At 36.7% G+C, this 17,802-nt stretch overlaps 1 protein-coding gene across 4 annotated transcripts in view; it reads left to right on the forward strand.

Annotated features, from left to right (window-relative positions):
- The window catches only part of RGL1 (ral guanine nucleotide dissociation stimulator like 1), a 284,890-nt gene that overhangs the window by 174,481 nt on the left and 92,607 nt on the right, over positions 1-17,802 (forward strand). For all 4 annotated transcript variants that reach the window (XM_069074410.1, XM_069074408.1, XM_069074409.1 and 1 more), the window contains one exon: positions 2,219-2,427. In XM_069074410.1, coding sequence (XP_068930511.1) covers positions 2,219-2,427 — 209 coding nt within the window. The remainder of the gene's footprint in view (positions 1-2,218; positions 2,428-17,802) is intronic.

The following is a 17,802-nucleotide window of genomic DNA, read 5'->3' on the forward strand; positions in this document are numbered from 1 at the left end:
GGTTTCCATAAGCCATAAAGAATGTCCAGCATTTTCTCCAACCACAAGACCACACTACGGAAAACACTTTTCAGAAATGAGATCAGGAAAGAAAGCCAACTTTGAAGTTACAAATCCTGCTGTTAGAATTTTAGTGTTGTTTAATCCCTGTAGTTTGGCATCATGATGCCAACTTATTCCAGCTTCCCTTAAAAACTAGTAGCTACTACTAGTTGCCACAATTTATATAAAATCAGCTAATTTTCTTATGCTTGCTTCCATTCTAAAAAGCCTAATAAAGAGAATGTACAGAATTTTAATGACCAACATTTCTTCATTTACAGACTCAGTTCTCACTTTTCTTTGCATCTTACCTTGATTTGCATACACTAGCATACTTTGACTGAAGAAAATTCAAATTAGAAATTCAACTTGCAACCCAAAAACCATGAAATGATTCCTGACTTGGTACCAGAGTTGCCTGCTTTGAGAAAGCATTCATCATAGGGTTACATTTGAAGGAGCAGTTCCTGAGTACAAGTCAAATATAATTCAGTTTTTGAAAATTTGATCTAAATGTAAATTTCAGAGACATTCATGTAAAAGAAGGCATATTGTGTGTATGTATAATACATATATGTGTATACACACATATGTGTGTATGTGTGTATATATACATATATATGTATACACACATATTTGCCTGATATTCTCTGCCTTCCTCCTCTAATCGTACTATACTTTTTTTCTTTTAAGCTGTATGCAATAGAAGTTAGTCTGCTAAAATCTATGTCCCCAGTCCATAGGTGTTCATCTGTTTGTTTTTATAGAATAAACCTATTGATATTACTTTCTTCTATTGCTTTATTTTCTTTGAATTTACATATACTTAGAAAAGAGGACTCACATCCCCATGTCTTTCTGAGTTAAACCCAGTGATGTTCACCCAGTAGATAAGAGTAGAAGTTGCTGATTAACTGAAAATACATAATTTTAATGGGCTTTGAGACTCATGGATGAAAAGATCTCAGGTCAAGGCTCTGAATGATCTTAGGATGCTCAGCATTCCTTCTTGGGAAAGGAGAGGACTAGTCTTTTTCAAGAAAGATATCTGAAATGAAGTTGTCTCCAAGAATGATTTTTGTCAACATTCCATGTGAGCATGTCATTGGAAGAACAGCAGGAAAGGAGGAACTAGATGGCATTTGGCAATCATAGGGAATGGCAGTCAGTCAGGTTCCTAGAAATCCTTCAGAAGCCACCCTGACAAAGCATGCCAGCAACCCAGCCCAACACATGAGGAGAGAGGTAAAGTAGCCAGTGGCCTGGTTCCGAAGTAATACCTGTAATACTAGAAAGGGGGAAAGAGAGACAGAAAGGCAAAAGAAAGCAGACTGCAAAAACATACAGAGGGTTCCTTCGTGTGAAACTATTGTATGTTAGTTGACTGTGGGCTTAGGCAAAATCACGTGACATCTCCAGGCTTCAGATTTTAATATGTAAAACAAGAGAGTTAGACTACATTATTTCCAAGTCTCTTTTAGATCTAAACTTCTCAGATCCTATAAAAATAATAATGTTGTTCTAGTTGTTTTACTAGAAAGTGCTGGACTTACAATACCACACTGGCACTTATTAACTGCATGTCCATGCAAATCTCTCTGCGCCTCAAATTTCCTTTCCATAAAGCAAAGATAGAATTATGTTGAAGATCATATGAAATAAAGTGCATAGAGTGTTCTGTAAAATTTATAGCACTGTATCAATGTCAGTTATTAATATTTTATTTTTTAGGAGATGCAGGACAGGAGAATAGCAGTATCATTGGATCTAGAGTAAGGAGACCTGAATTCTAATTCTTGCTCCAACTCATATAGCTGGGTAACATTAGGGAGGTAATTTTAACTTTCTGAATCTTAGTTTGCTTATCTGTAAAATGGGGATAATTTTGTACTGCTTACCTTTCAGGGGTGTCATGATGGAAAAAATTCTTTTTAAACTTGAAACTTTTATATACATAGACATACACATGTATACATACATATGTATGTATACATGTATATACTTATAGTTGTACACATATACATATGTATATTCATGTATATGTATGTGTATATACACACATATACACATGGATGACATCATTATTAGCTGACATCATCCTGAATGAGTTGCAGTGTTTTTTAGCTTTATTCTGGGGATTATTTCTCCAATACATCTTCTTTGATTTATTATATAGGTTGAAGGGGACCAACTTCCTCCTGGACATACCGTCAGCCAGTATGAGACATGTAAAATCAGGACCATAAAAGCTGGTACCTTGGAGAAACTCGTGGAGAACTTGTTGACAGCTTTTGGAGACAATGACTTTACCTATATCAGTATCTTCCTGTCAACTTATAGGGGTTTTGCCTCCACTAAAGAAGTACTGGAGCTGCTTCTGGACAGGTAAGAATTTAGGGGTTTTAAAGCTGACCAGAACAAAGCTTTTGGCATAATGAAGATAGATACAATGAATGCTGAACCCCCTCCTCCATGTGTGCTGATGTACAGGTGTGTGATAAAGCATTAACCAGTAAGAAAGACCTTTGGAGGGAATGATGATGTATAGAGTTAAGTGGCCTAAGAAAACTACCTTGTAGGAGATCCATATAGAAGTTTAAAGTGGACCTTTTGTTCTTCTGGTTTTTTTCATTTCCCAAAGCTTTTCAATATTTTCATGATCATATATATTATATTATATACATAACTATGATTATTAATTATCATTATTTATTATGGTTTCTGCTACAATTTAGGCCATAACATCAACTTTATTTTTTTTAATTAAATTTTATTTTATTTTGAGTTTGAAATTCACTCCTTCCCTCTCCCTAACCCATTGAGAAGGCAAGAAAGATGAAACCTTTTAGAGATATGTATAAACAAGGAATAAAAATGTCCATTAGCTATGACACCTTCCCCACCCCCCCCACCCCCAAAAGGAAAGAAAATAAAGAAAAAATGTTTCAGCCCGTGCTCTATCAGCTCTTAATCTGGAGGTGGATGATGTTTCATCATGGGTCCTTTGGATTTATGACTGTTGAGTGTGTTAATCAGAGTTCCCTAAGTCTTTCAAAGTTGCTTTTTTTTAAAACAATGTATCATTTATCATATAAATTTTTCTCCTAGTTTTGCATCAGTTCACTGTATCAGTTCATTCAAGTCTTCTCAGGTTTTCCCGAAACCTTCCCTTGAAAATTTCTTGTAGTACAATAGTATTCCATCACCTTCATATACCATAACTTCAGTCATTCCAAATTGATGGACATTTCTTGGATTCCAATTCTTTGCCACTATGAGAAGAACTGTTATAAATTTCTTTGTACATATGAGTTTTTTTCCCCCTCTTTCTTTGATCTTTTTGAGGTATAGACTTAGTGATATAGCTAGGTCAAAGGGAGTGCACAGCGTAATAGCTTTTGGGTATAGTTCCAAATTGTCTTTCAAAATGTCCAGACACTTTCACAGCTCCACCAATAGTACATTAAAATACCTATTTTCTCACAACCCCTCCAATGCTTGCAATTTTGGTTCAATTTTGCCAATCTGAAGCTTGTGAGGTGGTGCCTCATTTGTTTTAATTTGCATTTTCTACTATTAGTGATTAAGAGTATTATTCCTTATGGTTACTGATAGCTTGGATTTCTTCCTCTGATTATTTATTATTTATATCCTTTGTTTATAAATTGGAGAATGGCTTCTATTCTTATTAATTTGAATCTGTTCCCTATGTATCTTAGAAATGAGACTTTAACCAGAGAAACTTGCCTTAAGATTTCTACCCCAGTTTCCTTCTTCTCTAATTTTAGCTGCATTGGTTTTGTTTGTACCAAACGTTTTTAATTTTATGTAATCAAAATTGTTCATTTCGCCTCCTATGAACCTTTCTGTGTCTTATTTGGTCATGAACTCCTTCCCTATTCACAAATCTGACAGATGTTTTCTTCCATGTTCCTCTAATGTCCTTATGATGTCACCCTTTAGGTCCATTTGGAGCTTATCTTGATATGTGTTTCTGTATCTGTTTCCAGTTTTCTCAACAGTTTTTGTTGAATAGTGAGTTCTTGGCCCAATAGGAGGGATCTTGGAGTTATCAAACAGTAATTGTTGTGCTCATTTCCTTCTATTTGTTGTATACTTGCAGGTAGTTTGATTAAGTAGGTGCTTTACCAATGGCTAATGAATAAATAAATATCTACAGGGAAAATCATTAGCAGTTTAGAATCTTCCAGATGTAAATATTGCTGATATTTATTAAGCATCCACAGCCTATCGGGCACTTTATAGAATTCATGTATAAAATTGTCCTTTCCCTCTTGTGCTTTAGGTTCTGAGGTAGTGTGAACCCTCTGTCATAGGGTTTATACATTTCACATTAGGTAAACAAATCATTTTAATGATTATTCCTTTAAAAATTTTTCCCTCCCTTCAATTCTATTAATATTTCTTTTTATAGAAGACATCCAAGTTTGTGGGAATGTGAGAATTCTCATTCAACCCTTGAAGCATGAGATTTCCTGCATATGATAAACTTTTCATGGCCCATTCTCAATATAGCAGATTTCTTTGGATGAGGATTATTGAAACTAATAAATTTCCCCAAGATGTTATCTTCATCACCACTTGTGTGAGATTCATTATATTCTATACAATTCAATTCACTAAATGTTTTTTTTTTTAATTTTTTGGTCTTATTAATTTGTTTGTTTACTTTTAGTTTACAAGATTCAGTTCCACAATTCCTTGAGTTTCAAATTTTCTCTTCCTCCCTCCCCTCCCCCCCATGATGTCATACAATCAAGTATAGGATCTGCAAATACTTTCACATTAGACATTAGTCAGGTTATAAAGAAGGATTGTATCAGATGGAATGAACAATGGGAAAGAGGAAACAAAACCAAACAAGAAAAAGAAAAAGATCAGGTAGTTTGCTTCAATCTGGATTCAAACTCAGTTCTTACTATGGATGTAGACATCTCTCTCCATCATGAGCTTTTTGGGGTAGACTTATAAACCTGCATTGCTGAGAAGAGTCCAGTCTACCAAAGGTGGTCGTCAAACATACATTGTGTCTATAATTGTGTACAAATTTCTCCTGGTTCTACTCTTCTCACTCAGCATCAGTTTGTATAAGCCTCTCCAGGTAAATATGAAGTCCATCTGTTCCTCATTTCTTATAGCACAATAGCATTCCATTACATTCATATACCACAACTTGCTCAGCCATTCCCCAATTGATGGGCACCCCCTTAATTTCCAGTTCTTTGCCACCACAAAAAGAGCTGCTGTAAATATTTTTGTACATATGGGTCTTCCTCCCACTTCTATAATCTCTTTGGGATACAACACTAGAAGTGGTATTGCTGGATCAAAGGGTATGAAATTATTTATAGCCCTTTGAGCATAATTCCAGATTGCTTTCCAGCAATTTATTAAATGTTTATCAACAATTTTTCTGTACAAGGCCCTTTTTTGGTTGCTGAGAGGATACAAAATTAAAAACAAAACAGTTCCTGGCCTCCAGGAGGTTGCATTTCCATTGGGGCAATACAGCATGTTCATAAGTAAGTAAATACCAAATTCAAGGGAAAAAAATCAGACTAGAAAATGTGCTAATGATTGGAAGAATCAGGAAAGGCATCCTGGAGGAGATAACTGCTGACCTGTGCTCAGACCTGTGCCCATCTGTATTTCTAGTGTCTCTTTTATGTCTAGACTGCAATTTCATTGGCATAGAGAACTCTGGTGGAGGCAACTCCATCTACTCATGCAGCGTAGCAACTCTTCTGCAGCTCAGAGTCTTACATAGTTGGGATCCTGAGAGGTCAAGCGACTTTCCAGAAGTCATACAGTTGGCATGTGTGCCTGAGATCATATTGAAACCCAGATCATCCTGTTTTTTAGCATGTTGGTGTGCAGAAAAACTCCCAGGATCATCTCTTCTTCATAGTTCATTGTTCTGACTATGACATGTTGCATTATCTCTTAGGCAGGAGAGATCTGGCATAGTCTTAAGAGAGGTTTGTGAAGTTGGAGGATGCATTGATGGAATGGGAGAACAAATATTTTTTCCTTCTTCTCTTGTGTCTACTCATTTTACACTTGCAAAGTAAATTTATGCAGTTTTTTTTTTTAGAAGGGTACTAATAGACTGATGGAGAAAAGAAGTTGGGGATATGGGGGAAAAGGAAAAACATCAGCCACAAATCTTTATTTTTATTTTGGATCTGGTGACGTCTTCCTTATTTGCTGACTACATTGACAATAGACTACAGCTGTCTGTAGTCAATAGAACATGTATGTTCCAGCTGTTCGTAATAAGTAAAACTAGCACACGGGAACTGGTTTGTTTAGTCTGTGACTCACAGCCATCTAGCTTATATTTACTTTTTTTTCCCTAAAAGAAGTTTCTTAGTGGCAAAAGTAGGCTTTTGAGTGAAAAATGTGAAAGTGGCAGTTTTCTAAGTTATTAAAGTCTAAAGAATAAGCTATATATATTAAATTTGAATTGCGATTCTAAGAAAAATTTGGAATCTGGGCTTGGATGCAGGATATGTATTCCTCTTAGAGCTGATACACTATCTAAGCAGATGAGTTCAAAGAGCCACATTCTGTGTGTTGCTTCACTTGTAAGGACATGCTGCACCTCCCCGCGAGGGAAAGACAGAGCTTGGCAGAAGAATTAGTTTTCCTTAAGTTCTTTGAAGCTCAGATTTGCCTGTATTTATACCAACCTTTATTTCCTCCAACAGGATAAATCTTTAACTTGTCTCTGAAATGAATCCACCCACCTAGTCTTTGAGTCCTCAGCAATGTACCCAGCACTGTGGTAGGCACCATAGGGTCATAAAAGAAATGTAAGGCATGGTACCTGTCTTTAGGGAGCCTGGAATTTTGTTGAGGAGACAAGACTTACATGAACCATTTAGAGAACAATGTAAGACAGTGTAAAATCAAAATCAAAATTATGTGGTACATTCTAAAACAGTAGTTCCCAATCTATCATCAGAGACTCTGGGTGGAGTGTGTGTGTGTGTGTGTGTGTGTGTGTGTGTGTGTGTGTGTGTGTGGCACACAAAGTTATTGCAAATGGTCTATGAATCCATATGCATGTTAAGTATGGCCATTTAGAAGACTTATTAAATAATGTATTGCACATATCACTGTTTTTATGCACATATAAATGTTATGATTAATTTAAAAGCACTACTGAATTCACAGTAGCCTTTTGTCATTACAGCATTTCTTAGCCAGTGGATATTAATAGTAAAATTGCTAACATGTAAGGGAGTCTGAAATTTTTTTTCATGCTCAAAGGGGTTCCTCATACTAAAAAAGATGATGAGCCGTTGGTCTGGAAGAATTGTAGGTGTGCAGAGGAGAGCTCTCTTTCTTTCTCCTGTAGAAATCCCATTGGTTTATGGCAGCCATGATTGTGTACAAATCAGAAAATGTCTGTTTATCTCTAGCTACATTTCCCACCCACACCTGAGGCTTCATGGGTAGAGTTTAATTATTTTCTTGAATTTGACTAATGTGTGGATTCTGAGAAATACTGAGAACTTAAATGAGGTCCTTGGATTTTTAAAATATATGTATAATTAGGTCTCGAGAAATTAAGGTACGAACTAACTTTCCTCAAACATATTTGAAATCCTATTTCCCTGACAGCAAATCATTGTTGACTTGTTTATGGATCCCTGCATGTAAATCTCTTTTACTTCCTTTGATTTCTCTGCAGTAGCTGATTTACCTTTTATGAAAGGAACAATGCAAAGTTCTTCTAGCTTTAACCAGTGGGGAAGGGATTGAAGGCAGAAGCTGCTACACTTGTACCTCTCACTCTTCAATTATAATAACAAGAGAAATCCCCATGCTTACTTGAAGTCAAGGTCAAGCTTTGCTTTTAAGCATTTGGAGCAGATGGCTTATCTCACAGAGAATTTGAATTTGACTCCCAGGCTGCTTTTCTCCTTCTGATAGCTTCTCTTTGCTAGAAGTATCGGGAATTGATTAGTGAACAGTGAGGTCACTTGATTTTGGGAGGGGGATGGGGAGAGGAGGAAACCCATGTTTTTGTTCTCTTAGACTGATTCACAAATCACAGGCAGCTCTGTTTCCTGTGCAGAATTCTCTTCATGGATCAGAGTTAATTTTAGACCTTATTGGTTTCCTTTTAGCCTAAGAGGAAGCTCTTGTGTTATGGGTTAGCTTTTTCCCCCCTTTCATTTTCCTTAACTTCAAACATTTTAAATCTATTCTCCCATTGTCCTGTGACCTCAATAAGATAGCTGTACACCTTTGGTTATTTGAAGCCTTAAATGAAGAAATACAGGGATCTCTCAGCAATGGGCAGGCACAAGTATTGTTTAAGAAAATAACTTGATACAATTCTCAGCCTTGGCTAAGGCAACTCTTAAAATTACATTGTAGCTAGCTATTCTTTAGGTTATTGCTTCTCTCTATTTTTCCTTCCTTTGTTTCTTTCTATGCATTCATCACGGGACAGTTTCCTAATGTCAAAAGTGATAAGATACAATAAGAGGAAAATACACATCTCAGGATGAAAAGCAGAAAACTTTGCAAAACTACTTATGTCACTCAGTTCTCAGTTTGGAAAACACTGATTTATGCCCTGAATTACCTTCTTAATTTCAAAGGGAGTTCTAATTCTGAGCTTGACAGTGTTATTAACAGGATGAGGAAGGTTAATGTATTCCCTGGTGTGAGACCACTAGTCTCACTAGCTATGGCTTGTTCTAAATACAACCTCAGAATTTGCAGAGCAGACAGTTTTTGTGGGGGCAATGTATTCAACACCACCCATTGTATGCAAGACAGGAAGAAGTGCCCTTCTAGTTTTTAAATAGTACTTTCCATTTATTAGACACATGGTTTGCTGGGCAACAATTGGAATCCAGATTTCCTGTTTCCAAGTTGAAAATGGTAGAGGGTAAAAGGTAAAAATGTTTAAGGTGCATCCTTTTTCAGTGATGGTACAGCCTTTGAGTGGGTTAAGAAGATCATTAATCGTCTTTTTTCTGCTGTCTTTAATGATCGTCCATGGTGTCTGTGACTCATGAGATGTATTAGGAAGCCTCAGACAACTATGGGTGAGTTACTTGATCCCTAATTAAGCCAAAGTAAGCAGTAGGAGACTATTCCATGAAACTGACCATTTGACAACCTTTAGGGACTGAGTGTTCAGCCTTAGCATAAGTAATTATTTTTTCTCTCTTCCATGGGTATGGACTAATTCTAATAAACTTCTAATTCAAGCCAGTTAGTTCACAAACAAGAGTGGTTGGTTGGAAGGTAGAACCAGATACAGGCACGTGAATGGTTTTAGACAAACCAATTACCTGTGTGAAGTTGGGGATACACAAGTAGCCCCTTTAACAGTGCTTTTTTAAATTAAATTGAATTAATATTTCTATAAAAATAGTTTACTTTCTGGATAAGAAACCAATTTGACATAAACACAATGGTCCTAAAGAAGAAATTGGTCCTCGATTGAAGCTAGACACTAGTTGTAAGCTAGAGGAAGTTACTTTTGTTTCCAAAGACTGTCTGTTTCAGGCACCAAAAATAATGTTTCCTTTTCCTTTAGGAATTTTAGTTTATTTTGCAGGGAGATTCATTTTCTGACATCCTGTCTGCTGTTAGCTACAATCTCTTGTCATCAATAGAAATTTTCAAAACATTTGTTTAATCAAAACTTCCTTTTCTTTGAGGACTCTGAAATTGTAGTAAAACTATTAGAAATATAATTTTAAAATATACATTTAAAAGATATTTAAATTCTATATTTTCTTTTTCACATCTATGATTTAATCACATAGGAAATATTCAGTGTAGAAATTCTGTGTACTAGCACATCTTTAGCTTAGAATTTTAGAGGGTTGCCTGGAGGCATTAAGAAATCAAGTGACTTGCCTAGCATCAAACAGCCAGAATGTGTCAGAAACCTGCTGACTTGAATTCAGGTCCTTGTGACCTGACATCCAAGATGAGCCCTTTATTTTTCCCCATCATATCGTCTCTCCATTCAGTTTTCTTTAGAAGGAAGATCTGGCCCAGAATTATTTTTCCCATAGAATGTACTCCAGTTCAGTTTTTTAAAAATTGAATTTAAGCAAATCAAAGTCTTCATGTTATTCTGGAGTTTGAAGAAGTTCTTATACAATAACATTTGGTAGCAAGAAACTTCAGTGTCCATAGTATAACCTTGCTACCTTTCCTTTTACTACATATGGCTACTCAGGTTTCCATTCTTATTTATTTGCAGTCATAGTTGAACATGAGTGTTAGAGGAGAGCACTCTGGGAAGAAGCTTTTAGAAACTGATATTTGGTATGTTCTCCCTTTAGGACAGTGGGTTTCAAAATATGATTACTGGAGATCCACGAGGCCAGCTTTCATGGGCTTGCCTCTTTTTGTTTCTTCTAGGAGTCAATTCTGTATTTTTACTGAATAGAAAACAGACATCAAATCATTAGTGTTTCATTTGATAAAACAGTTTTATTTTAAATCTGGTGAATCTTTTCTGTATAGTTTCTAAAAGAAGATCTTAAATATAGTTGGTACTTAATAAATAGTGGATGAAATGAATTAAATACAGTGGTAATGGGACACAAAGTTCCTTCATGGGCTCTTTTGTCCCCACCATACTTGTGAGTGTATAACAAAAGTTGAGAATTATTGCTCTATGAATCCAAGATGCTCATCCCATGTAACCTAATGGATAGGAAATCTTAGTACCACCCACATTTCCTTTCAAGTTTATGGCTCTAACATAGTGGATATCCTGGCAAGGGTGAAAATTCCTTGGAAAACCAGGAGCTTTTCTAAAGGTTTTTTCCCCCCTTGCTTATCATAAAGGAAAAGTTTAAATAGCATTTCCTGCCAAAGCACTGATGACCCTTAGACAGGAAAGAACTGATGGGTGATATGCATGTGGTACTAAAATTAATTTTTTAAGTTGGGCTTTAGCTACAGAGACAGTTTAAAAAGTGAAACTAAATAGATTTTTTTTGAGGAAGGCTCATGAATTAGGAGAAATGATGGAGAAGTAATGAGGAGTTATATGTGTAGATTTTGAAATGTCTCTAGCAACAGAAATGAGGATTCAAACTTTAACAGGGAATAGATATCAGAAAGGTTTCTTGCTTTTACTACCCTGCCTTTGACAGAATAGGGAAAAGTAGTTGTTTTACACATGAAATGATTGAAGACATAAGGAGCCCCACAGTAATTCACACTTCATTTAACTGTCAGTTATAGTCTAACAGTCTACTAGGAGCAGTATGTTCAACATGAGACAGGAAGGTAAGATTCATCTCTCAGGAGAGGGTCTCCTAAAGTTAGGGACTCATGGACTCAGCCTTCCTCAGTCAGGGTGCTGAGGAACAAGGCACATGAGCATTCACTATGTGCTTAGCTCCAATAGCATGCTTTTTTGCAGCTATTGAGAGATGAACTCAACTCAGGAAAACAGGACTAAATTGAAGTTTATCCACAGCAAGCTAAAAAGGTAAACTTTTTCCTCTATGCAACCACATGGCATTACTGTGCATTAACCAGAAATGTTTAATTGGCTATTTTAAAGTTTAATAAGATTAAGACTGAAGGAAAATTAAAAAGGAAATAACAAAGGAAAATAATAAAATTTATTTTTATGAATAGAAATAATAAATGAAGAAAAATAATAAAATTCCCTTCTGTGCTGATGTAGTTGTCTTTTGCAAATGTTGGCCTATTTCTGCCCAGTGGACTAGATTCCTGCCATAATAATCCTGGAATTCTCAATGGAAACATTTGGTAAGTGTATAGGCCTATCTTTATGGTAGTGGAGTGTAGCAGCAGAGAAGTGATCCTCCTGCATTATGCTAAACAAAAGCTTAAGGGACAGTATTAAATGTCTTAGCATCCAATAACAAATATTCCTTTTTTTTTTAAAAAAAGGAATAAATATAAGACTGAAGACATCAAAATTGTTTCTATGAATCATTATGGGGGTGTGGAGTAGTATTCGGGGTGAAGAATACTTGAGGTGGGAGTGGCCAAGGGTGGACCTGAGGGACAGAGATAGAGGGTAAAGGTCTTGGTTAGATGGAAGCCTTTTTAACTTAAAAGGACATTTTGGCATATATTCAACTGCTATGGCCTTCCAGGATTTAGGCTCACCACCATGCCATATTGGAGAATTATAATAGGATTTTAATGGAATATAGAAACGTACTGAAAAATAAAGTTTAAAAATAATAATATTTGATAATCAAAATGGTTGTTAAAAAGAGGTAAAATTTCATTCTTGATAGTAAGGGATAGGGAGAAGTAGAAAGACGTTTTTAGCTAAAAGAAGACTACTGTGTACTGCCTTCTCACTTATATTCTGTTTACAAAATTTTAAGAACTCAGTTAATTTTTTTCTGCTCTCCCAAATTTATGTTATTTGTAAAGCACTTTGAGCTGAAAGGGGACTGTCTGCTTTTAAGACTTTTTTTTCTGTTTCTAATCATAATTTTCTTGTTTATTTCTTCATTCTTATGATATATTTAAACAAATTTGTGCCTTGAGTGTGGCATTGGACTGACTGCTCTTTGTTATTCCGTCATGCCCAACTTTCTGTCACCTCATTTGTGATTTTCTTGGCAGAGATAGTGGAATGGTTTGCCATTTCCTTCTCCAGCTCATTTTACAGATGAAGAACTGACTTGCCCAGGGTTCCCCAGCTAGTATATGTCCAAGGATGGATTTGAACTCACGAAGAGGAGTCTTCCTCACTCCAGGCCCTACACACTATCCACTGCACCCCCTGGTCATTCCTCAGACTTCTCTAATTCTGATGAATAAAACTCTTTGACCTTTGGTTTCTCTCTCAAGGTTGCCAGCAAGAGGGCCAGTTAATGCCAGTTTTGATGGTTTTATGTGAAATCCAGATTGTTGTTGTTGTTGTTAAATGTGGGAGAGGAAAACAACAGTATATAGTGAAATCCAATAGGACATAATAATACTAACCTATCATATATGCAGATAAATGCCACAAACTAGGAATGATTCCTTTGTGCAAATAGAGAAAACGGAGACACAGAAACTTGGAATGACGGCCTCAAGACCCCCTGGTAAAGTGAGGATCAGTGCCCTTACTCCTAGTGCAGAGCCAAATTGTTAGTCCTAGGAAATCTCAAGTCTTAAAATTTACTCTTTAAAACTCTACTGGCTCTCCACAATTGTGCTCACATCTGGCACATGGACACACACACACAGTATGTGGCACACACACACACAGAGTTTCTTATACTTTCTCCTCTTTTTGCCACAGGAATTGTAGAATGTTAGCAAGTTTGGGATTAAAAACTGGAAATGAGAAGGAGTGGTTATACACAGGTACAAGAGCTATAAGAATGTACAGAGCAGGCCAGAAGAAGAGAAACAGATGACAGGGATCTGGAGAGAAAACTATGTGAAATCCTATACCAAGAACAGTAGTGATCATGTTTAAGAAATGACTGAATCTGGATGTGAAATGGGATGAAGAGGGGAGGGGAGGAAGACTGTTTCTTTTTTCTTTGGCTAATATTAAATGTTAAACTATTAGTTCTGCTATTTTGGTCTTCATTTTAAAAGGGTGGGGTTGTGGGTGTTGTTGAGGTACAAGCATGGTTCTGATTATTATTGGAAATTAAGCAGTATTTTGTAGCTTTTAAATAGAATAGGGAATCTTGTCTCTGCAAATAGGTGGCTAAAGCTATTTCAATAATATGGAAACACAACAGATGTTACAAAGCTAAAATAGACTCTGTAATGCCCTGCTTGTAGGCTAGGGTGGTAGCTAGCTATGGACCCTTCACATCTCTGGAGGTACCTGCCTAGGAATTCCCTGTATAGCTTTTCAACAATTGAACATCCAACTTCTGTTTGAACTTCTCTCTTTAGTCTAACCCCCAAGCTTTTCCAGTCCTTTACTTGTTCAATAACAGTCTTTTCTAGGGAAGTCACAGTTCAATTCCTGGCTCTTCTTGGAATCTCCTTGTTCTTTCTTTAGTCAGCTTGTCTTTTCTCCCTTAGTAACCACAGGTACTACAAGTAGCCATGTTCTTCAGGAGGGAGGCTTGATGCCATGACACATTCCCCAGGCATATCTGAGTGGAGATATTTGACCTGGAGGATATTCTTAATTAATAAGAAAAATAGCATTTAGATAGTACTTTATAATAATAATAATGAGATTTATATTTGTATTAATTTATAATGTGGTACCCAAGAGTCTGAAGATCTGGTTCAAGTCCTCCTTCTATCATTAACTAGCTCTGTGGCCTCAGGAGATGACTTAATGTCTCCAGTCCTCAGTTTCCTCACATGTAAAACAAAGGAATTGGGCTACATGACCTCTAAGGTGCCCTCTACCACAACATTATGTGTTCATCATATATCATTTGATCCTCACAACAATCTTGTTATTTAGGTACTATTATTATTATTCCCATTTTACAGATGAGGAAAGTGAATCAGAGATGTTAGGTGACTTGCCCAAGGTCACAGAGCTAACAAATGTCTGAGGCAAGGTTTGAATTCAGGTTTTCCTAGCTTCAACACCCACATGGCACCTCGCTGTCTTTAATGGGTAGTCTTCCTTGCCTCTTTTTTTGTTTTTTTAAATCTTGTTACTGGTCCTTAGGTTAAAGTCCATATTTTTACCAAAGAAGGTGCTAGCTGTACCAGACATCTACAGACAATTTCACCCATGTGACCCCTGTTGAGTGAAGGTTATGTTTCCCTTTAAAGTTTTTTTTTTCTTTTACCCAGCCTCTCAAGCTTAGTTAAAATCAATGGTTTTCATAGGTCAGAGTTTCTTTTTACAGCTAAGCTTACCAAAAGTATAATTTCATAAATCATTGGCTTCCAGTGGAATTTCCCTTTTCTTCTTAGTGTCTGCCTTCCTAATACTTCCATACCAGATACACAAACACAGACACACACACAGAGCTTCTCTTGCTACCTTGTCCTTATTCCCAGCTGCTACTTATTAGAACTTAGAAGAGCCTATGGAAGCATACTGCATTGTCCCCTAATCCTGCCTCCTTCCCTTCTTAGAAACTATGGAATCGAACATCAACCTCCCCCCCCCCCCCCCCCCCCGCAGGGAGGCTCTTGCTGAAGCACAGAATTTCAGAGCTGAAATGGACCTTAGTGTCTCTAGCACACTTTTGGCTTGCATTTGTTTTTCAGACTGGGTGGGGAGACCCAGTTTCTTTCAGGCTAGGAATGTAGCAGCCACATACATTCTCAGCACCAATACAGATGCTCTCATGAATTCTGATCTGTTTCTTTTCTAGCTTGGTTTGGTTTGCCCCTTCATAGGAATTGTATTGCCCACTGTGGTGCTAGAGTGAGTGTGCACAACTTCTTGGCTTAGCCCATTGAGGCCCAGAGCTCCTGAGAGCTGCCAGCTACAGGCTGTCCAATAGTAGGGATTATTACCACATCCCATACTTTTTTGTGATTTTTGAACAACTAACTTCTCCACTATTAATATACATTTTATTTATCTCAGATTGGCTCCAATGAATCAGCCGTTCCTTTCTGAGTCACAATTTTCTGCTTACCCATCAGAAATCAGTTAAACATTACCACCCTTTTCATTATTATTATGGTCCAGTAAATAATTACTCAGAACTAAATTTTGCAACTTCTTAGCAGAAATTTGGCAGCCTGGGTGGCAACAGGGCATGGTAGAGAAAACACTGGAGTAAGAGCCAGGCAAATTGGGTTCTTCTTCTTCAACTTGGCTGTGTGACCGTGGTCACTTGACCTCTCTGGGCTTTGTTACCTTCTCTATAAACTGAGGGGATTGAAAATGATTTCTTTTTAAAAAAAATTATTTATTTACTTTTAGTTTACAACATTCAGTTCCACAATCCCTTGAGTTCCAAATTTTCTCTCCCTTCCTCTCCTCCCCCCCACCCCAAATGAATTCTAAGGGCCCTTTCAGCTTCAACTTTCTTTACTTATATCTTTCTTGTGTCTCACTGATTAACAACTTTAATAACATTTTCCCCACTTACTGGATAATTACATACAAAGCCAAAATTTTGGAGAATTTATATTTTTATTTGAATTTTATGATTTTAAGTTGTCTAGTTTGTGACTCATAAACCTTTTTAAGAAGTTGGAGCTTTGATATTTAGTTCGACAGGGGAGTTTTGAACAGATTTTTTTGGGGGGAGATCATTTTGACTGTTCTATTCTATAAAACAAACCCAGTTATTTACCACACTAGCTTAAATGAACTGAATTTGACTTTGAGTTTGTGGGGAATCTATGAATGGAACCAGAAAAGCATCAAAGATAACTCTGATTTACCTGAAAACACTGCCAGGGTATGGCTCTAAGGTGGCCTGACCTCAGAATTTGGAACTCCGGACTCTAGTGCCAGATTTCATATGATTTGATTTGAGAACTTCTGCCGCTTCTAGAGAATGTTAGTTTGGCTTCATCTAGGAGATATTGTCATCATTCATCTGTAAAGTTCTTTGAGAATCAATAGACATTTATATTGATAGAAATAATGTGCAGGTAGCTGATAGGGGAACTCTGGAAGACTCAAACTTCAAGGTGCTTCCCACTTTTCACCTTTTCCCTGCTTATTCAGATTTCCGTTAGAATCTAGGCTCTGTGCATCTCACTTTCTCCTGCTGCAGACTGTTATTAATATTTACGGTACACCTTCATGGTTTAGCCTCATGAGTAACTGGATGAGAAGTCAGTCACAAGTCTGGGGTTTGCACCCTGCCTCTGACAGCTGTTGACCTGTGTAACACAAGACAAATCACCCAATTCCTTTGAACCTCAGTTACTCATGTAATAAGAAGATTACTGATTTGGGGGTCAGAGAACTTGGATTTTAATTCTTCTTTTGCCACTTAGCACCTATGTGACCTTAAGTGTGTCATAGCCACTCTGAACCTCTGTTTGCTCATATGTGAAATGGGTGGATTTTACACCTTAAGTCTCTTCCAGCTCTAAATTTGTGATCACATGATCTGGAAAATGATTGCTTTGGGGGAGCAAATGAGATATGACTAGGAAAACTAATGCTGTGAGGAACAAATGGGATAAGACATCCAAAGAGCTTTGCAAATATTAAGGCACTATATATGTATTAGCTATCATTATGTTTACCCTACCCATCTCTCAGGATTGCTAGGATTAATGTCAATTCACCAAGCATTTATTTAGTGGCTACCATGTGGCAAATTGCTGAATGAGGCAATGAGAATACAAATATACAAATAAAATAGTCCTTGCCCTCAAGGAGCTTCCATTCTATTGGGTGTACAAAATGTGCATGTATCAGGATACACACAGTGTATAAAATATTTGTGGGGGGCATTAGAAGTTGGGGAAATCATTCAAGTCTTCATACAAATAAGTGGCAGAATTGGGATTTGAACACAAATTTTTCTGTCTAGTGCTTTATCCTATAGATCAAGTATTTCCCTAACTTGGTGTTTGAACAGATTATAGGACAAAGTTCTAGTGAAGAAGTCAGGGAGGAGAACCTGGAAACTCTTGCTCCAAATACCTCTTCCAAGAAAAGTGTTTGGAGCAATTATATAATGTATTGATTTTTTTTGATAGCTGTCTCTCAATTTATTTCTAAAATATATAAAACTCAACTGTTATTTGAAGAAAAAAGCAAATTATTTAATTGATATAATTTATGAGTTATAAGAATTAGATAAAAAATTTCCTAAGCATCAGATAGACATCACAATT

Source organism: Petaurus breviceps, unplaced genomic scaffold, assembly GCF_028583685.1.
Source record: "Petaurus breviceps papuanus isolate PSGF00001 unplaced genomic scaffold, PetGlider_PUasm1.0 90895, whole genome shotgun sequence".
In the NCBI taxonomy this organism is placed as follows: domain Eukaryota; kingdom Metazoa; phylum Chordata; class Mammalia; order Diprotodontia; family Petauridae; genus Petaurus; species Petaurus breviceps.